At 34.8% G+C, this 21,995-nt stretch overlaps 4 protein-coding genes across 6 annotated transcripts; 2 read left to right on the top strand and 2 right to left on the bottom strand.

Moving 5' to 3' along the window:
• Positions 1-497: 497 nt before the first annotated feature.
• Positions 498-6,154, top strand: LOC113734222 (calmodulin calcium-dependent NAD kinase). The gene is given in 10 exon segments (XM_027260626.2): positions 498-656; positions 755-958; positions 1,052-1,275; positions 1,412-1,470; positions 3,763-3,981; positions 4,261-4,387; positions 4,758-5,071; positions 5,258-5,291; positions 5,293-5,403; positions 5,738-6,154. Coding segments are annotated over 10 exon segments (1,545 nt in total). The 5' UTR covers positions 498-643; the 3' UTR covers positions 5,978-6,154.
• A 152-nt stretch (positions 6,155-6,306) lies between these two features.
• LOC113734223 (uncharacterized) lies at positions 6,307-7,298 on the bottom strand. Its single transcript, XM_027260628.2, has 2 exons — positions 7,084-7,298; positions 6,307-6,991 (listed from the first exon to the last, which is right to left on the bottom strand). The coding sequence occupies exons 1-2, from the start codon at positions 7,213-7,215 to the stop codon at positions 6,536-6,538; spliced, it is 588 nt and encodes a 195-aa protein (XP_027116429.2). The 5' UTR covers positions 7,216-7,298; the 3' UTR covers positions 6,307-6,535.
• A 7,710-nt stretch (positions 7,299-15,008) lies between these two features.
• Positions 15,009-17,384, top strand: LOC113735379 (small ribosomal subunit protein uS19). The gene is made up of 4 exons (XM_072084447.1): positions 15,009-15,148; positions 15,250-15,395; positions 15,853-15,910; positions 16,936-17,384. The coding sequence occupies exons 1-4, from the start codon at positions 15,146-15,148 to the stop codon at positions 17,182-17,184; spliced, it is 456 nt and encodes a 151-aa protein (XP_071940548.1). The 5' UTR covers positions 15,009-15,145; the 3' UTR covers positions 17,185-17,384.
• Positions 17,385-18,635: 1,251 nt separating this feature from the next.
• Positions 18,636-20,818, bottom strand: LOC140038884 (transcription factor bHLH92-like). 3 transcript variants are annotated; one of them, XM_072084444.1, is made up of 3 exons: positions 20,357-20,818; positions 19,935-20,234; positions 18,636-19,049 (listed from the first exon to the last, which is right to left on the bottom strand). In XM_072084444.1, exons 1-3 carry the CDS (start codon positions 20,714-20,716, stop codon positions 18,888-18,890), a joined length of 822 nt encoding a protein of 273 aa, XP_071940545.1. In that variant the 5' UTR covers positions 20,717-20,818; the 3' UTR covers positions 18,636-18,887. The 3 variants fall into 3 exon arrangements, with proteins under 3 accessions (XP_071940545.1, XP_071940546.1, XP_071940547.1); XM_072084445.1 differs by having other exon boundaries at positions 18,636-19,059; positions 20,357-20,810; XM_072084446.1 differs by having other exon boundaries at positions 18,877-19,059; positions 19,994-20,234.
• Between the last annotated feature and the right edge of the window lie 1,177 nt (positions 20,819-21,995).

Raw genomic sequence — 21,995 nt, 5'->3', positions numbered from 1 at the left:
TTTTATCTCTGTTTCTGATCAATGGGTGCCAAATGGACATTCTTTCATAATAGTATTTTTTTATAAAAGTAAAATTAATTTGAAAAAAAAGTATTTAAATGTGGAGACTGGAATAAATTCTGGATATATGTATTCACATGACAAGTTAGTATAATTTTTGTTTAATTATACTTCACTAGACACCGAATTAGAAAAATTCTATACAAAATAGAAACACGATGAAAAATGGTGTCTTTCTCTATCTAAAATTGGTCTGACACAATTAGATGTACTAAAGAGTGATCATTACAAAAAAAAATATTTTTAAGCATAAGGGAGGTTGTTAGATTAAATGGTTGAGTATATTGTTCCTTGAAATATGAAGGAATAAATGAATTTCAAATACTAGCAAAAGGTAAAAAGAAGAAGAAGAAGAAGAGGAAGAAGAAATAAGTTTTACTATGTTTAACTAAGAAAGTGTGACTTTGACTAAACAAAAATATCCAATGCTCCAAGTATATCTCCCCAAGGCTCCAGGTCGCATTCGCCTAGATAAACTGAAAAAATATAAAAGCGCCATCATCATCAAAATCTGAAAGTACATCAAGAAAAGCAAAGTTTCCGCGCCATTTTCAACTGTAGTTTTATCTTGGATTCTTCAATCATGCATCATCAAGGTAAACTAAAACCCAAAAAAAAAAAAAAAATTCTTGCTCCATCTCCCATACGTGTCCTTGTGTTGCTTACTACATTTGGTACGATTTTATTCCTTCAGATGGCTATGGAAAAGTTGTTCTTGCCCATTTCCTGGCTGCAACCGCCATTGGACTCATCTCGGCTGCAACCGTGTATTTTAGGCGAAGAAAGTCAAAATCTTCATCCTCCGAAGATCATCACCTGAACAAATTTCTTGCTCCATTTTTAGACAAAACTGAGTCCGGCCGTGTTGGAAAGCTTGAAAAATTTTCAGATTATGTTGGTATGCACCCTTTTCTTTAAAGAATTCGTCAGCGCTTTTCTTTTTTTGGGTTTTTTTTTTTTTAAACAAACTTTTTTGAGGTATGGTTTGCAGCTAGGCAAATTGGGTTTAAAGATGGAAGTGAATGCCCTCAGTTGAGCAAGTTGGCTTATCAGTACTTGAAAAGATCCAACGGGTGTCATGATAGGATTTATGAGTATTTTGCTAATGAAGCAGATGCAGATTCTTTGTATGTCAAGTTGGTCGAAGAATTTGAGAGGTGCATTCTTTCTTATTTTGCATTTTACTGGAGTCATGCTTCATTCATGATCACTCAGGTACCTTTATATACTATTTGTTTTTTTTTTTTTTTAAGTTTCTGGAAGGGCTGGAATCAACCCATAATCTTAATTCATTTGAGATTCAGTTAATTGATTTTGAAGTTTATAAATGATGTAATTTTGTTTTGTGTAGGTATTAAGTGTGGATTCTGAGCAGAAAAAGCTCAAGGACTTTGTAATGGCTGCAACAAGGTGACCTTTTGCACTCTAGTCGGCTGTTTTCGTCAGTAGTGACGTTATAAGATACAAATATTATCATCTAAAGGGTAAGGAGTAGCATAAATAATTAAGCAGCCAGCTAAGAGAATAGGACTGATATTGATATTCTACGACTTATCATCAAGAACTAATCATAATTAGTCATGGAGTGGCAAGAAAAAAATCAGCTGATCCACTAGGATCGAAGCCAAGGGCGGATTTACACTGGGGGCACGGCCGCCATTGCCTCCCTTAAATTTCTATAATACCCATAAAAATTTGATATTATTTTAAGTGTACCCCCTAAAGTTTTGTATATCCATTGATTTATATGCTCGTAAAGTTACCTTTGATTTTATCTGTTGTTACGACTACCGTAAAAAGGGTTTTTTCAATTATGAATATAGCGAAGAATCGGTTACGAACTAGAATGGAAGACACTTAGATGAATAATTATTTAATTGCTTATATTGAGAAAAATAAATTTCGTGAAGTTCAAAATGAAAAAGTTGTAAACCGTCATTAAAATATGAAAACTCGTCGTGGGTAATTGTAAATGGTTTAGTTTGCTTTTTGAAATAAATTTATTATTACATTAATAATTTTAAGTTTGTCTTTTTATATTTTTCATGGATTATATGTATCATTTGTAGTTATATATTTTTTTTCTTAAAAAATTAGAAAAAGAGTAGGTAAAAAATTTTAAAGTTGTTTTTGCCTCGCTGAAAATTTTTTCTGGCTCCGCCACTGATTGAAGCTGATGCGCTAAATGACCATTCATTCTTCTCTCACACGTAATTTACTCCAGATACCCCCACCAGGGCATAACAGGCCTGACACTGGTTGTGTTGTCGAAATTTTTTCATACTACTCTCCCCCGTCAATTCTAAACCAACACTAGACAATTGACTGGAAACATATAGAGTGTGTTTGGATTGTAAGTTATTTGAAATATTTTTACTGTAGCACTTTTTGTGATGTGATGTATGTGAGATAAAAAGGTAATTGGGAAGATAAAAAGGTGTATTGGAAATTGTAATGGTGATGTCAGCAAATATATTTGGCCAAATAATTGGCTGTCCAAACACCCTCATAATCTCCATAGTTAACAAAATAGTACCTGCTACCTTTGGTAAGAAATGATGAATCCAGAGGGCTAAGTCTCAGAACCATTGACTTGTTTCAGACCATGTTTGGCACAATTTCATGGAACTAATTCTTCTGCTGCCTTTGCAAAAGGAAATGCGAGTCTGGAGTTGCTTCAGCAATAATTGAGAACCCTTTTGTATTAAGCTTATTTGCATTTATCTTCAAGGCTAACTAGTAACTAAGAAATGCATAAGTGTGGAATGTAGACTGCTGAGAAATGCAAGACTGAGGATGATTTGACCTTAGTACTTCAGGAGGGAATTATATAATTTGAGCTGTCAGATTTATCAAGTAGCATAAGAAGGATTTTAGGTTGGAGAAATTTAGGAGTGCATCTCTATGGTTTGTCCCAAACTAAGCTCTTTTCGACGTATTAGCTATTCATCTGTTCCATTTCAGGAACCACTGTTGTTCATTTTTGACACATCAACTTCCGTTTAATAGAGTTCTTAAATTGAAGTAAAAGACTGAATCCTATGCTTGAGAATGAAACATAACCTTATGGTCAATGGTTATAGGGCTTTGTTCCTTATCTTGGAATGAACGATAGATGTTGAAGCCTTCATCCTTAGCCTTGAATTTTTATTTTTATTTTTTTTAAAAGAAAAACGGCAAGCCTTAATTCTTGCTTTGGTCAGTCTAACCTGTCTAGTAATCAGATTTAGAAAAAGAATTAAGTGAAGGGAAAAACAAAGGACTCGCTGTATTGATCTACCTTGTATGGTTTTATCTTTCTAGATATAAACAGAATCTAGGAATGCCAAAATTCATGCTTGTGCCTGCCTCTTAAAATGTAAAATACTAGAAAAGGAATTTTAGAAAAAGCAAGGAACCTTTTCGTTGGATGATGGACAAGTCCTACTTTTGATTTTTTTTTCCTCTGCCAGTAGCATGGCCCCTATACCCAGGAGGACAAAAACTTAGAATTTTTTTGCTTAGGCCATGGAAACATAAAAAGTTTGATGGTCACATTGATTATTAGACACACTCCCCACAAAAGAACTGAAGATAAACTAGTGCACTGCATTATTACTTAAAGCTTCATGGTCCCCTATTACTAATACTATGCAGTTTTTTTCAGAAGGATGACTCTTGTTTCAGTTATTGCTTCTTTTTTTTTTTTTTTTGGGGGGGTAGAAAGCAGAGATTTGAAAAGGTCACCAGGGACCTGAAGGTGGCGAGAGTTTTCTCTACGCTGGTGGAGGAGATGAAAGCAATTGGACAGACAAATGGGGAATCAAAATGTACAGAAGTCATGGTTCCCGTAGCTCACAGTGAAAGAAGTCCAGTACTTCTCTTTATGGGTGGTGGAATGGGAGCTGGCAAGAGCACCGTCCTGAAACAGATTCTCAAAGAGTATTACCACATGCCTTTTGATTGCTTATTATAGGAAAAGAAGCTACAAGTACTGCAATGATATAAACAGCAGGAAGATGTTTGCAGGGTTCAGTTTACAGTACTTTGAAGCAATTTTAATAATTGGAACTTATGAATAACTTTTATATTGGAAATCTTATCCACAAAATTGAATGGAATTTATTGATGACATCATGGGGAAGATAAGTAGCATTTTGGATTCGGTCCCTGAGCTGATACCATATCCATTAATATCTACTTGTATTGCTGTTTTGGCAGATCATTTTGGTCTGGAGCTGCAGCAAATGCAGTGGTGGTAGAGGCAGATGCTTTCAAGGAGACAGATGTCATCTATAAAGCACTTAGTTCCAGAGGTCACCATGACATGCTTCAAACTGCTGAATTGGTAATTTTTTCTGCATTCAATGATGAAAATCTATCTACACACAACATTGATCAAATAGTTGAATTTGTTTATCCCTTGATTCTGTCCTTATATTCTGATTAGGTCACTGAATAATTTTTTTCTCAATGCTTGATCTTACCCAAAAAAGAGCTCTAGCAGATGAGTTTTCGGTCCTTTCTCCGAGTAGTACTATAATGATCCTTTATTGTCTTCTTGATTTCTGTTTAGAAAGTTAATTCTCTCCGATAAATGTTAATTTCCACGACAAGAAGCCAATCTGCATTGCAGCATTGACTATTTCATGCATAAAATCCTTTAGCAAAGTAGTGTAAGAATTGATTCATCAAAAGTTGTTATATTCCTCAAACAGGTGCATCAATCTTCCACTGATGCTGCATCTTCCCTCCTAGTAACTGCACTTAATGAAGGGCGTGACGTGATAATGGATGGTACCCTATCATGGGAGCCCTTTGTGGAACAGACAATTGCAATGGTTCGAAATGTTCATAAACATCGCTACCGCATGGGAGTGGGGTACAAGGTTGCAGATGATGGTACAGTCACCGAAAATTATTGGGAACAGATCGAAGAACAAGGAGAAGTAGCTCAGATCAGGAAACCATACAGAATAGAGTTGGTTGGAGTTGTTTGTGATGCTTATCTAGCTGTTGTGAGAGGCATCAGGTATTGATCCGATTTCCAAATACATGCTTGCTTATTATTATTTTTTATCTATAATAATGAAATGTTCCAAAGAATCAAAATTTGACGATGTAAATTGTACTCTACATCCCAGTCTACCAGTGGTTCTGTATTGGCCTGAAATTACTTCTTATGGAGTCCATATAATTTACGTTTGAACTGTTACAGGAGAGCAGTACAGACAGGAAGGGCAGTGAGGGTAAAAGCCACAGCTGAAATCACACAAGAGATTCGCAAATGCCTTTCCTAGATACTGCCCACTGGTGGATAATGCAAGGCTCTATTGCACAAATGACACGAGTGGACATCCCAAGGTAAAGTTTATCCTGATCAAACCTTCTTTGCAACCACCAGAAAGAATAAGAATGAAATCAGGAGAGCAAGTCATAGAACAAGAGCGACTAGTCGAGGAGCTTTCTTTCTCTTCTTTAGTCAAATGCGAATTTAGATCACCGGATTTCATTGAGTACCCTGTGGCATGTATCCTTCGAAAAGTTTGGAAGGCAGCTGTTATTCGTGGAATTCAGACTCCTGTAGGATCACTAAATTCATAAATCCTGATTCAAACCATGAACTATGAAGGACGACGTCGTTTTTGGAGTCGAAACTTGTAACAATTGCTCACTTGACAAATCTTTGTGAATGCAGTTAATAGCATGGAAAGATGGAGATAGCAAACTTTTGATAGACCCTGAAGACATCAATTGTCTGAAGGTGGTTGGCAGCCTGAATGATGAAGCAGAGTCCATATATGAGCTTCACAAAGACTCTGACCCGATCTTGAAGCCAGGTTCAATTTGGAATGACGTAGTTTTGTTGCCCAGAAGGAAAACTATCAACCAGGAGCTGAGAACTGTCATTGCCAAAATCGAAGTTCCAGCAATATAGATAGACTCTCTTCTTTGGGTCGTCGTAAGTTCGATGGTTTGTTACAGATCAACAAGAAGCTGTGGTTAAAATATTCTCCACCATCATCACTTTGTAACAAGCTTTTCTCGGCACTGGTGGAATGCTGAAAGTCTCGTACAAAGGCCATCATGGTAATGCTGAAGATAAAATTCATAATTTGTTGGTGTCTGGTTTTCTCTTCAGGAAAAACAACCAAAAAGTACCATTTTTAACTTGTATGCAAATAAAAAAAAAATAGTAGCATTTTGCAAATTAAACAAGATGTTAAGATTCACAAAATCACAAACATAATAGTCAATCACCCAAACTTCAACCAAAACACAAGATGAACTGATAATTATGGATTAGTACTATAATTTCTGAGTCAAACTGCCCTCGATTGCATAACCTACTAAGAAGTCCAACCACAACCTAAATGCTACTTAAAACAGAACGCTAAAATAAGAAATAGTAACAACGAAATTCCTCCCAAACCCCCAACCATCTATGAATTTACACATTTACTCCTTAATCCCTCCAGACCCCAACTCACACAACTCATTTCTTAAGCTTCTTCGCCGGCGACTTGAGGCTCTTAGGCTTCTTCACCGGCGTTTTCTTCACCGCCTTCTTCACCGGGGCTTTCTTGACGGGAGTTTTCTTGACTTTCGCTGACACTGCAGCAACCACCTTCGGCTTCTTCTTCTCCACATTAGCAGTTCTCTTCCTCTTGGTACCCGCCGCCTCTTTCTTTGGAGCAACAGCCTTCTTCGGCTTCTTCTCCCCGGCAGCAGCAGCAGCAGCAGCAGTAGTAGGCTTCACAGGAGCAGCGAGCTTGAACGAATTCTTCACCTTAATCAGTTTTCCCGACGCCAAAAGCTTTTTCAACTGAACCGACAAAAGCTTCTTGAAATTCGGCGGCAAATCCTTCTGCTTCTCTTCAATAAACTTCGCAATTGCATACGGACTCGACCCGGTTCTCTCCTTCAACGCAATAATCGCCTCCTTAATCATCTGAAAACCGCAGACAAAAATAAAAAACCAATGAACAATAGAGCAAAAATACGATAATCCGATCAGATTACAAAAATTTCAATATTATATACCTCAAAGTAAGTAGGATAAGATCGGACTTTCTTCGCAGCAGGAGCTTTTCTGGCTTTGACAGCAGCGGCACTTTTAGTCGCCGGAGATTTTGCCCGTTTGCCGGCTGCTGCGGTTTTGGATGGAGGCGCCATGGATGAAAAATTGAAAATTGGAATTTAGATTAAGACAGAGGGAAAATGAAGAGGAGGAGTTACTGATTTTTTTTTTTAATTTGTGGAAAGGGTATTTATAGAGGGAAATGGAGGAATGTGATTGGTGGAAAATTTGTGAAACGGGATTGTGATCTGAAGTTGTTAGAGTTTTAAATCTATACTGTTGGATTGGAACCTTATCGACGGTTGATAATGGATGTTGAGGGAATGACGCGGATTGAGGTGTAATTGGGGACGATGGTGGGTGATTCCTCGAAGGGTAGTACGTTTTTGTGCTTTTGCGGATGAGTCTTTATGTAGATTACTTGGGCTTTAATTGATGGAAATTTGTAACATCAGGGTGATTTTGTAGGTCATTGGGTAGGAAATTTCAAAGGAGTTTTTGTATGGTTTTTTTGGTTAAGGGATGTTAAAGAATTTTGGTCCAATTGTTATAATGGAATTATAATCATGTTTTTTTTTTTGGGTTGAGCTCAACCTTAAAAGTGCTAATTTGGATGTTAATTGTTAATGTACATCAACAAATTAGTGTGCTTAGATGGGAGATTATTTGAAATGTTACTGTAATATTTTTAATGATATAATATATGTGAGATAAAACGATGGAACGATAAAATGTTATATTAAAAAATGTATTTGTGTTGTAAATAAAATAATTTTTATGTAAATAATTCATATCCAAACACGCGGACAAAAACTCCTTTTAGTACATAAGTGTAAAGTAATGGAATAAGTGATTCGTATTTTCGTTAGCTAGTTAATTTGACAAGTTACATATTAGGTTTCAATTAAAGCCTTTAAAATTTTAATTAGTGCTTGGTGCATACTCTATGATTATCACCTAATATCATAACACTTGTTATAGTGGCAGATCAAATATAGGCCATGTCTGGCAAATCAGTTTTTTGCTTAGTTTTTCTCCTACAAGTTTTTTAACAACTTTAATTATAGTAATTTCAAAAAATTCTTCAAAATTTTTAAAATGCATACTTCAAAATACCTAAAAACACATAAAAAAAAATTTTTCCTTCTTTCCTTTCTTCTTCTTCTACCCCCACCTCAACCTACCACCAACTCTGCTGCCTACCAACACCGGCCAACATCTCTTCCAGTATTGGCCATCTCTTCCGACGCCAACACCAGCGCTAGCTATCTCTTTTTTTAAAAATTTTTTCTTCTTTTTCTTCTCTCTCCTCCTTCCCATCTTTCTCCCCCCAACGCAATCTAGTCGCTCGACCAGATCGTGCAGGGGAAAGAGGGGAGGAAAGAGAAAAAAAAAACTTCCTACTGCTATTGGCACTGGTCACCTGCGGAGGTTCTGACACCGGCACCCGGCAGTAACCTAAGGGAGTGCCATCAGTGGTAAGGTGAGGGAGAAGAAAAGGAGAGTAAAGAAAAGGAAAAAGAAAAAGAATGACAAAAAAAAAGAAGTTTTGCATCTTAAAATTTTTTTCTACAAATTATATAGTAAGTTATAATAAAAAATTAGGCAAACATCCAAAAAACTCGTTTGCCAAATAGCCCTTATTCTTTTTAATTTCTACCCAATCGCTAATTAGTGTAAGGCATAATTGTCATTTTCCAAAAGAAGTTTGCCATTATCATTCATCACACTCCATGAGTGTATTTGTAAGCGTTGTACAGTGGTATATGTAAATTTAAAAAATGAACTAAACTACTCAAGAACTCGACTTGGTAAGAATTTATTTAAATTTGGTTCACCAACTAAGTTTGAACGGTATTTTATATTCTATAACATTTAAACTTGATTGGATAGATAACCAAACCAAACTTGAACAAAATTTCAAACTCATTAAAATAATTAAACAAGTTTAAACACTAAAGTAGTCAATTTGATTAAATTCATTTATACCCTAAATATATAGTTAATGTACACTATGGATGAAAACTATTTATCTACCATTTACTGTATAAGTATGATTTTGTATAAATGACTATTGTGACTCTCCTTTCTTTATAAACAAGTGAGCAAAGCTTGTCTTCAGCTACATAAGCAAACTCTAAACAACCAAAAAACGTCTATATGCTCAACTTGTGAATTAACAAAGAGAACATTGCAATCATCACACTTATGTTATTTTGCAAAGATCATAAACTATTTTGCACACTTAGGATATTGTTTAGTTAGGGATAACGCTATCTATGCAAATGTAATAATATTTTTACTATAAATTAATTAGAGCAAATTACGCGAAACGTCACTAAATTATTGCAAGGTGCCAGTTTTTGTCACTAAACTTTTTTATTAGCAAAAAATGTCACTGAACTAATAAATCTGTACCGTTTTGATCACTCCGTGATCTTATGTCGTTAGGAGAGATGGAAAATAACTTTTTGAGGGGCAATTTCGTCTGCACAACTTTTGTGGGAAAAATTCTGTCTGGTAATTGAAGGGACAACAGTTCGATCTCTTAAAAATCAACAACAAAGATGTGCTGCAAATAAAGCCACAACTGGAAAATGTTTGATAAATTTGAGGCTTCTCCTCCGGCCAGGGCGACGGAACTCTTCTAGTAATGTCGGGTTCATTCGAACAAGTTCCAAGATTGAAAAGACCAATGAATCATAGACTATACCAAGGCAGAAAATGTTCTCAACATTCTGTTGGAAACCAATGAATTCAATTCTCTCATAAGACATATTTTCCCATTCACCCGTCAAGTGATGCTCTCAGCGCTATTGTAAATATCTCATTCTGGATTCCGAAAAGAGTTGCACCATGGAATCCCACATCCTTTTGTAAAAATCTCTGATTGGTTGCCTAAAATTCCCTAGAGTTTCTCGATCTGCTACAGTGGAGGGCAATCCATCCTTAAGAAGAAGAGAATAAAAACCCTACCAACCTTGATGAACAAAATCGTCAAGACATCGGGTCTGTTGCCTAAAATTCTTCAAAAAAATATCCAAAAATGGAGGCTGCTGCAATTGAGTCGAAGTTGGACATTGCCTGATCTAATTCAGAAGACGAGTAAAGCCTCCCCCTATTTTCATGAACAAAATCTACAAATCTTTTAAAGGAATTCTCCAATTTCCTTGCAGCCAGAAAAAATTTTCTCACTACTTCTAATTCCCCCTTCAACCTGTCAAAATGATCCTCCTCTATGAAGAAAACACCCTCAAAAGCTGCAATGTTGTCCCTTCGTTTACCAGACAAAATTTCTTCCCACAAAAGCTGTGCAGATGAAATTGCCCCTCAAAAAGTTACTTTCCGCCTCTCCTAACGGCATAAGATCACGGAGTGACCAAAACGGTATAGGTTTACCAGTTTAGTGACATTTTCGGCTAATAAAAAATTGACCAAAACCGGCATCTTGCAATAATTTAATGACATTTCGCGCAATTTGCTCAAATTAATTATGCAGATAACATTGATATAACGTTGAATGAATGAATGAGATTGATTGTGCGACATGATTTTCAATGAGTAACAAAGTTTGTTATATTTTTACCTTATTATTTTACTATTTACATTTATTACTTTAATGTCCACATGCATTGTATTAATCTATTAAGTAATAATAAGTGATTCTCTAACTGATTTGTCCCTTTACATACAAAGTTACAACAATTTTTTTGAAATAGCCCTAGAAACACCTAATTTACATGGATCCAATTATATGTATAATAACAATGTGTATACTTACTATACAATATACAAAGGAAGAGTAGTGACAGTTGGTGTAAACATTTTCTATTATTTTTTGAAGATTTATCCTAATTACCTAATCACATATGCCAATGCAACTGCTCATAACTATCCTAGGTATTGCTACTAACAAATTATCTATTTTTTATTAAAGAAAAAAATTACTTGTAAATTGAAGTTTATTGATGAAATATTCTCATAAAATTTACTTGTTCAAAAAATAAAATTTACAAATTCATGATAAATAACAATTATTTCTCAACTACACACACATACATACTTGGTGTGCCTTTAAAACTAATATATATATATATATATATATATATATATATATATATATATATATATATAAAAGGGAGAGTAGGGTTTTGATGTAAACTTTTTGTACCAATTTATGTTATACCAAAAATACCCTGTTAAACTTGTTTTCAAACTATTCATATTTCCTTTTTTTCTCTAGTATAATTTTAAGAATTAATCTTCTATATACTGATATTGTATACACTTTCACCATTGGATGCATAACACATAATTTAAAATTGAATTTGAAACCCAAATTTTACACATGTGTCGTGTATCCAACCGTGATAGTGTATACATTGTCAGTGTATATAATATTTACTCTAATGTAAAATACAATAACATCTTTCAAAGCAAAATTAGTAATTATAGAATGCTCAAATAAATACATACATGTCTACCATGATATGTGAAAACTTAATATAAAAAAAATAATCATACATTTTTCGAAATAAGCACACACCTATGGTGTGTCAAATACACTAGTTTATTTAACGGAAAATCATTTAAAACGCTCATTACATTTTGTAAAATAACTTTTTCGTCCCTCATTTTTAAAATGTACTTTTATGTCCCTTACAAATTCACATTGGTCAAATTTGATCCCTATTTAGATTTTTGATTAATTTTGATCTGAATCTACCACATGCCTTGCATGTGATCATTTTTTAAGGGCAAAATTGTCAAAACAAAATTTACATGATCTGATCCATAGTCCCTCACATTTTACAAAATGAATTTTTTTTTGTCAATTGCATTTCATAATATGAATTGTTTTGTCTCTCACATTTTATAAAATAAATTTTTTCATCCATCATATTTTACAAAATAATTTTTTTCATCTCTCATCAATCATGTGTATGAATAACTTTTTTTAAAAATTCATGTATATATCTATTTGATTTCACCTGAATAATATGAATAACATGTAATATATCTCTATTTAATTTCATCTGAATAGAGATTTCATTTGAACGTACTGTTCAGATGAAATTAAATAGATATATACAAGAATTTTAAAAAATTGTTAGTTTTTCACTCATGTTCATTTTCTTTTACTCGAAAATTGAACATAAATAAGGTATTTAATCCTAAACATTATTAAATGTTTATATCGAATTAAATTTGGACAGAAAAAATAAACAAAAAAAAGTATAACAAAAAGAAAGACTACAATTTAAACTACTGATCTTAAAGTATAACAAGACAATGAATTCAACTATTGATCTTAAAGGTGGCGAGTAAAAATTTCATATTTAAACTACAATTTGTTAGCATAACTATAAAATTCGAATTAGAATCGATTAATTAGATAGCCTTATTATACAACTCAATAAATGAATTATTAGCAAAAGAGAAAGACTACAAATATTGCATAGATTCACATGGTGAAATCAAATAAATAAATATATACATATGGGTTTAAACAAAATTATTAGATTTAAACTCATGTATATAGCTATTGAATAGCATGTATACAATTACAATTAGTCTGTTTAGGTGAAATCAAATAAAGATATATTACATACTATTCGTACTGTTCAGGTGAAATCAAATAGATATATACATAGATTAAAAAAAATTATTTTTACACATGGTCAATGAGAGATGAAAAAATTCATTTTGTGAATTGTGAGAGATTAAAAAATTTATTTTATGAAATGTGATGGACGAAACAATTCATTTTGTGAATTGTAAGGAACTATAAATCGGATTATGTAAATTTTAATTTAACAATTTTGCCCCTAAAAAAATGATCACTGCAAGGCGCGTGATGAATTCCAACAAAAAATTAGTCGGAAACCTAAATAGGAATCAAATTTGACCAATATGAATTTGTAAAGGACGCAATAGTATACTTTTAAAAGTGACTAACAAAAAAAATTATTTTACAAAATGTAAATGATGTTTGGAACGATTTTTCCTTTAGTTAAAGCAGTTACAGTAATCTATAGTAAATTTTGGATAAACATTCTATAAGATACACCATTCAAATGGAACCAGAAAATCACTGGGCCAATGGCTCAGTAGCCACCAGGGAGGGATTAAGTCCCTCCTTAGGCTGTTGGTGAGGGTTCAAACCTCATCAGCAGCGAAAAAAATCTAAGGGTTGTGCCATAGCACTCCCTTGGTCTAGTTGGGTCTGTATACCCACTAGCTCCTACAACAGCCTCCTTAGGCTCCCCTCCCCCCTAGATTAGGATAGAGTAGGTTATACACATGTATCGTTGCTGACAAAAAAAAAAAAAAAATGGAACCAGAAATTTAGTGGGGTCAATAACTGAAGACTATAAATGGGCTTTATCGCGTAAGAGGTATCTGCATTGCCCATGAGGCAATATGGGCTCAATCGAACATCAGTCACGGTTCGTCAAGATACATCAAGACAAAATCATAGCCGGGAGGAAAGCATGTTTTGGGCTCCTAAGCAGACGCAGGAGGCCCTCTTAGGTTTCTGAAAATTTCCTTCTTTGTTTTTTTACTTTTTACATCTTTTTTTCTTTTTGTCAAATAATTAAAGGGCTAATTTTAAAAACCTCCCCTGAAGTTTTTAACTACTATAAAAAGCTTCCCTATAGTTTAAAAAATTATACCTACCTCCCCTATGATTAGCATTTTAGTAATACTATAGATCCAGTATGCTAAATTTGTTCTAAAAATCCTAAAATGCCCCCTTGTTACTCATAAGGGCAAAAACTCACTAATAAATTTCTTTCACGTTACAATATTGTAAACGACATAAACACAATCCTAACGAAGTCAATAAACCATTTCAATTTAATTCCCATATTCTTACAATTTTGATAGCCTTCCATTGTCGTCCAAAACTTCCCATGCAAAATCAATTGTGACATCTTTTTTACCTTCATTTAGTGTGACAACAAATCTAATCCAGTAGCTTGTAATCTGGCAATTTCAATTCAATAATACTTACACAAAAAAAGAAGGAGAGAGAGAGAGAGAGAGAGAGAGAGAGAGAGAGAGAGAGAGAGAGAGAGAGGATCTATTCCATGATAATGAGAATTTGAGATGTATCAGATGGTAGTTGTGAAAAAATAGTGGATTATGAAATGCAAGAGGAGATAGGAGAGATAATCGGAGAGAGAAAATAAGAATTTATTTTATATGACACTCATTGCTTTAGAATAAACAACTAAGTAGTTGTAGGATTTTGTTTTGGTAAGAGTTATTTATAAGCGAAGAATATTATAGTCATTTTACTATATGAAAGGAGGTTGGTGAAATTTTTCAATCCTAAAAAGAGGTAAGTGAAATTGTCAGAAATCTCAGGGAAGATTTCTGAAATTATCCCATAATTAAAATTTAGCTAGTGATAGACAAAATTTAGATTGAAGTAATTAAAAAGGAAAGAGATTGTTATATAAGAATAGCTAGAAATTTTGTGTTTTAAGAGTTTAAATAGTCCTTATTATTGTCCATTTAAATAGTTTTAAATTTATCAAGGAGTATTATTTGATAAAGCAAAAAGACAAAGTCTTGAATTTTTTTATTTTTTAATTGTAACTTTACACTAGATTGTTAAATTTCATTTCATCAAAATTGGCTATATATTAGTAACAAAGGTGCCTTTACTTTCTTGAAAAATCCCATACCAATGAAATTAGCACGTTTCAAACGAGACATTATTGTTTGACAAAAATTGGACAATCCAAGGCAAAGAATTTTTTTGTTTATATACAAAATCCTTATAAAAAAGTGAAGGGCCTGAAAATAATTTAAAGGAAATAGAGCTCCCTTGCTAGTAAACATCTTTTCCCATCGACACCCTCTTTTGCCCTGGTCCCTAGGTGACTCGTACATATAAATACCAACATAAACCTTCACTGCATTTCTCACCTTCTCTGAAAACCCTAGCAGCCGCTTCGCTCCATCTCTCCCCAAAACGTAGAGTTCTATCTGCGACTTCTCCCTCGAATCACCATGGTAATTCTCTAACGGCACGGTCAATTGGAACAAAATGCATTTATTTTGCGTTTCATCAATAAATCATTGAATTTTTCTGATCTTTTTTTGGTGGAAAATAGGCGGATGTGGAGACCGATGTTACGGCCGCACAGCCAAAGAAGAGGACGTTCAAGAAGTTTAGTTTCAGAGGCGTGGATCTCGATGCTCTCCTCGACATGTCCACTGATGAGCTTGTTAAGCTCTTCCATGCTCGTGCTCGCAGAAGGTAGTTTTCAATTTTTCTTTTGCTTAAAGTTTGGATTTTTGTGAACGAGTTTGTACATGTGTGTATAAGGGGATGCGGAAAAGTGTTGTTTAGTTAATCAATGAATGAGATTTCTTGTTTTTCTCCCCATTATGATGAATATTTAGCTCCGAGGTTCAGTTGTGTGTGTAGATAGTGCGGTTTTATTATGCGGGCATTTGATTAATTTTTTTGTGGTATTTTTCATTCCCTTGTTAATGTGGATATTGTTAGTATGCTGAAAAATGTTTTACTTTTCTGAAATGGGAGTTTTTGCTACTGTTATGTAGAGGGAAGGAAGTGTGTATGGATGAATTATGTGGTGTTAAAAATTGGTAATTATTTGGTGAGGTGAAGCATATTTAGTTTTATAGTTAGTGCTTGGGGAAGTTGTAAATGGGTAGTGGCTCTGATTATATACGCTTCGGTTTGATTGTAGGTTCAATAGGGGCTTGAAGAGGAAACCCATGGCTTTGATCAAGAAGCTGCGAAAGGCGGTATGTGTATATTTCTTTCCGGTTTTGTAGGTTTGCAGAAGCTTATGCCCTTGTTTTTTATTTGTTGCTGATATGTGTGCATCGATATCAATTGTGGGTAGCAAGGCAATTTTTTTGGAAGTAGTTCATAAGAATTTTAATGTGCATAATTATTTTGGAGCAGCAACGTTGTATGTCAGGCAGTTCCTGTTTTATGTTCTCTTGGTGCTGCAATTATTAGTTTAAGATCTTATTAGTAATGTGGCATAATTGGTTTTGAACCTGAATAGCGATATTTGAATAAATAACAATCAGGAACTTTGTATATTTGTAGAATAGCCTATTTTAGTATTTTGCATTATATTACTGGTATGCTGTCAACTGTAATTATTATGCTGATGTTCTCAAAAAGAGCTTGCTTTGAGCCCTATGAAAAGTTTTGTGGTTTACTGACTTGCATGGCATTTGATTTGTTTGGATGGTGATAGAGGCCTTTGTGTAAAACCTTTTAAAATTATTTTAGTTATCTGTTTGGTGCCTGACTCGATGTTGTTTGTTTTCTTTTCCCAGCTTTAGATCACTGTTTTCATTTTATTACTTTTTTTTTCCAGAAACGGTAGAAATTTTATTGATGAGTCAAAACTGTACAATATCTGAGCGACGGCTCAAGCATCTTTACAAAAGTGTACCTTGACACTTAAGAAGAAACATAGATTCTCTCCTCATCCAATAATATGCCTACTGCATATCCACTAATACTAATACATAAATCCATATTAACAGTATTTGTTAAACAAATGAAGCACATTGAAACAAGCTAGTTAGGCTATGAATGTCTTCCTCTAGTGTCGACATTCCAATGTCTTCCATTACTGTTTTCATTTTATTACTTTTTTGAGTGTTTGTGGAATCTAAGCTGTTTGTGAATAGATAACGATACCATTGCTGCAATCTCTCTTTTGTATATGAGTAGACTAACAATAGGATCAGCATTTGGCCTCTATTTGAGAGTTCTAACACGAAAATGCTCTTGAATTTTGGGTCAGAAACGTGAGGCCCCACCTGGTGAGAAACCAAATCTGGTGAAGACACATCTTCGTAACATGATTATAGTACCTGAGATGATTGGCAGCGTAATTGGTGTTTACAATGGAAAATCTTTCAATACCATTGAGGTCAAGCCAGAAATGATTGGCCACTATCTAGCTGAGTTTTCAATATCATACAAGCCTGTCAAGCACGGTAGGCCAGGTATTGGTGCCACCCATTCTTCAAGGTTCATTCCTCTGAAGTGAGGCGTTCTGCTATCAGCTGGAAGATATGTGAAGTTTTGTTTCAAGATTCCTAAGCTATGCTTTACCTACTCTGTTTTGCCCTGGGATTTTAGATTCTACTATGGATGTTTAAACGTTGTTCTTTAGCTTAATACTGCATCTGAAAGACTGAGTACAAGTTTTTTGACTGATACTGTTTGTTAAAGGTCAGATTTGCTTCAGCTCTCTCGTCTTCTCAATATTTTTGTTTTTTCATTTGCTTGCAGCCTTGGTCGCAATTAATTTACATGGTACAGTTTTATGTCTACGGCCATGTAGGCCCCTCTTTGATGGAATATAGAGGTGCTACACTGTATCACCATCATTGAGGTTATCACGAAGCATGAGATGTGGTAAGACTGGTCGTCGTATGGATCTAATTCGAGTTAAGACTGTGTGTGTCCTTGAACTAGGATTTCGGGTGGGTTGATAAAAAAATAAATAAATGAACAGAGTTTTCTGGCGACCGTTCTGTCCTTTCTTGCTTGCTTCTCCATTCAAGGTCTTACAGCACGTATTCCTGAAGGCTGCTGCGTCTTTCCTTCTTTTCCTCTTTGCTATTCAAGGTGTTAAATCTCGTAATCCGGAATAATTTAGTGTTAAGTTGTTGGGCGTTTGTACAATGAGGAAAATAGTCCTCAGTTTTAAAGCAGCCCCCTAGTCAAGCAACTCGTTCCTCCCAACATAGACTCAGTTCTTGATCTTTGACCAATGAAGTTGTTGTAATTAAAATTGGGAAATCTATTAATCTCAAATCATTTTTTTCAATCCCACATTAGATGCAAAGCGCGGCCTATTTTTAGGGACAAGGTTGATGTTATGCTGCCTTGCTACCTCGCCATCCTTTTTTTACTAGTTAAATGGGGAATAAAGAACTTACCAGTCTCAGTTGTTTGCCTGAAGCGCTGAAATTGCTGGCCAAATCAGTTTTTTTTTTTTTTCTTGTGGATGGATTTCTCAGAGACGAAACTCTGTAGCCAATTGAGTCCGGCACGGATTTGCTAAGAGGGTGGCAAGGCAACATTAACCTTAACCGAAAGAAAAGAGGAAGAAGACAATGGGGTCTGTTGAACGTCTTCTCAATAATGTTTCCAGAGGGTCGTGGAGAGACGCTACCCTCGATGTGGGCACGAAGCAGCTGTTCTTGTTTTTATCTGGTTTGCAATAATACTTCATTGGTCATAAATCAACTACTGAACACAACTTAACTTTGTCTTTGTAGAAAAAAAAAAAAAAAAAACTTTGTCAAGTTGCTGGCTCCTGATTAGAATAAAATTTCCCCCCTCCAATGGTGTAGTAGCATCTACTAGCAAAGTAAGTATGGACAAAAAGAAGAAGAAGAAGAAGAAAAAAAAGAGGAAATTAAGCAGTGTGAGATTTCACTGGTCTCCTAATTTATTCATGCATACTAGTAGTAAAAAGTAAAAACGGGACGGTGCAGCTCTCAGGAGGGAGAGGGAACCTTTTTTTTTTTTAATCTCATTTTTTTCTAAACTGATAATCTCTTTTGACAGCAAACGAAGTTATGGTTATATTTAGAGACAAATGTCAATTTTATGTGTACACTGAATTTTATTGACTAGTCCACCTTCCACGTCTCTAATTTATGTGTACAATGGCCAATTGGTCAAGAATTCAGCGACGATTGAAAAAAAAAAAAAAAAAAAAAAAGGTCAAGACTGGCGTTAAGCTTGGCCCCTTGTATTTGGTTTCTCCTGAATATTCCACGGGCAGCCATCAGCGTCAGCAATGCTGATCTTCTTCAGATTTCTCTCAATCAAACAGGACAGGACATCGAAATTTCTTCTCAGCTTCAAATAAGGTTTCGTGAACTGCCTTTTCCACTTCTGCAGCTCCCTTCCACCAAATCATTTGACAAAACATCAGGAAAAAGGGATACATCAGTTGAGAGTCACATTGATGTTGCTGTAGCGGAATAAGTATATCCCTTCACACAGCAACCTTCCAGATTTCTTTGGACAGAGATTATTAAAAAAATAAACAAATGCCTCGATCGAATGGTTTGATATGAAAATGAGCATTACTTACTTAAACCTGATTCTTTGAGATTGAAAGAAATCATATTAGGCAAGAAACTAAGCACCAAGATATTACAATTCCGCAAGAAACAATTTCAAGTTTTGTCAAGTAAGTGATGCAGGCAGCTCAAAGTCGTTTTTAATTATTTGAAGAAAAGCTTTTCAAGTAAGCTCTAATGTGAACATTTATTAGTTTAGTGAGATCAACTATCTTTAACATAATCCTTTAATCATCAGAGAACATCTACATGTACTAGAAGCTTATCGCTAGTAGATTTTCTTATTCTTAAACATCTATGAAGTCATATATATATATATATTGCTTTCATTGACTAGTTTAAAACAAGCTACAGCCTCCTAAAATACGAGAAGTATTCCTCCGATATTAACATGTTGGTTTCTTGGTCAAGCGCAATACACGTTTCTTTTCTATTACTAGCAAGTTTATTCAATCTCTCTCTCTTTCTATTTTTTCACTAACATGTTGGTGAGCATCATCGTTTGTGATTTAAGGTTTGTTGCTCTTTTGCCTTATAGGTGCTTCAATAATGTAAATAGTACTTATAGAATCTTGGAAAAATGATGATATGTTGGTTTCAACAAGTACTGTTGCTCAGTGGTGCCGTGCAAGCCAAAAAATAGAGGGAGCGAAAGTTTTCCATACACGGGAAATGCAGAGAGTTGAAGACAAACCTTGGCTTCAATCTCCAATACTGCAGAAAATTCCTGGGATGAAAATGTTGATTGTATACCTTTGGTTTTAGTCCCAGTATTCTTCAAGCATTTAAGAACCTCCAACATAGAATCAATCCCAGATGAAGGATGAACCACCCTTAACTTAATCTTAGCCACTTCCAAATTTTCCTCATCATCATGGATTGCTGCAGCTAAAGCCAACTCAAGCTCAATTTTTCTCCTCTTCAGTTCCTCGTTGCATCTTTGCAGTTCGTGAATTCTCTCAGCTGCCATTTGCACTATAGAATTCTTGTCACCCTGAAAGGAAAAATGCCCACAAAATCCTCAGCTTCAAAAATCATTACCCAGAGCAAAAAGTTTCACACAGTACACACACTAAAATGAAATCCAAAAAACAGCGGCTGATAATTAGTACTGACCTTGGTTCCATAAGGCAACATTTTATGCAACTCGACGAAACTCTTCTTCTGCTTCCCTCTTCTCATTCTCTCGTTGATTACATGCTTGCGATTCCTCTCTCTTTCGGCTTCCACTGCTCCGATCGTCGGTGGTTTCCACCTCTTCTTCAGCAGCTCTATCATTCTCTTGTTTGCGTTTCGATCATTCTTTCCATGATTTACCCTTCCATTCGATCCAAAGCCCTGAAGGGGATGGTTCGAATACTTGACAAAAGAACTTCCATGGTACTGATCATCAACAGCTGGAAGTGGAAGGACTTCTCCATCAAACCATAACACCTCATCCCCTTGGCTGTAATGTTGAAAGAAATACTCTTCCATGAGCCCTCTTGGCCTTTTTTCCCTCTCTTTCTGATTCTGTTGAGTTGTCCCCGTGGATTTTCAAATTATGTTGTAAAGGTTATTATATATGTCTCGAGCCGCAGGATCTGATAAAAGAAGCCATGTATTGCACAATTAACATGTGATCAAATGTTTTTGGTCGTGGTCAAGGAGCTGTGAAGTCATTTAGTTACTAGGAATAAAAATAAGTTATCTACAAGAAGTACTTAAATCACTCGTTTCGTGGGTAATCTTCTACTCGTTATACAACGCGATACAAAAGTCAGTCAATGCGATTTTGTCCATTTCCCAGTGAGCACTCTGCTTGCTTGGCCGAGTTGGAACTGCTAAAACGTGTCTTATACTAGTTTATTTTTATCCAATTAAGTACTCAAGGCATTCCCGTTTCAAAGAATCAGAATAACTTAATAGCAAATATGAATGTGTTCACACCATTCTTGTATGTTAAATTGTGCCTTTACAAGTATGCGGACAAAATGAAGGAATCATAGGTTGAGTTAGTACATAATAATGTTGGTAAAAATTGTTGTCGACAAGGTGCCACTTGTGTTTTAGGTTTGGGACAATGGTATGGCATGCTGCTTCAGAAGACAATTTTAGGCACCCCTTTGGATCGAAGAAGGAAAGGAAAGGAAAAACACGAGTGGAAAGAAATAGAAGGGATAATAAAGGAAAGCGATTTTCATTTATCTTGTTTAGATTACCACGCCATTTTAATTGGAGGAAGGAGGAGGAAAGATAAGGAGAGAATTCTAGAGGATTAAGAAAAAAGAAAGGAGAGTAGAGCAAACTAAAATCCATGGATCGTCTTGTTTGGATTATGGAAGAAAAGAAAAATAAACTATTACGTGTTAGTTATATTTTTATCCATAATTTTAAAGTCTAATTTATAAACACATAATAGATTTTTTAGAAAAATTTAAAATTTTCATTAATTTTAACATCATTTCCTTCCGTTTCTACCTACTTTTAGACAGAAAGTAAATTGATAAAAGATAACTAGATTTTATCCCTCCCTATCCTTTCCTTTCCCTCTTCAAATATTAATCCAAACATCAAAAGCCTTATTCTTTCATTTTTTTTTCTTTTTTTCCCCCTACCATTCCCTCAAAATAGACGGAGAGAAAAGAAGGAAATATTGATAATTTGTTTGAACTGATAATGGGAAAAAAAAGAAAGAGAGAAAAGATGGTAAGTGCTAATAAACTACAATGGAGGGAAAAAATGGTTTTTTAACATAATTTGAATTTAGTTCTTT

Source organism: Coffea arabica, chromosome 3e, assembly GCF_036785885.1.
Source record: "Coffea arabica cultivar ET-39 chromosome 3e, Coffea Arabica ET-39 HiFi, whole genome shotgun sequence".
Classification (NCBI taxonomy): domain Eukaryota; kingdom Viridiplantae; phylum Streptophyta; class Magnoliopsida; order Gentianales; family Rubiaceae; genus Coffea; species Coffea arabica.
Note: the sequence above shows the minus strand (reverse complement) of the source record. Positions and strands in the feature narration are given on the sequence as shown.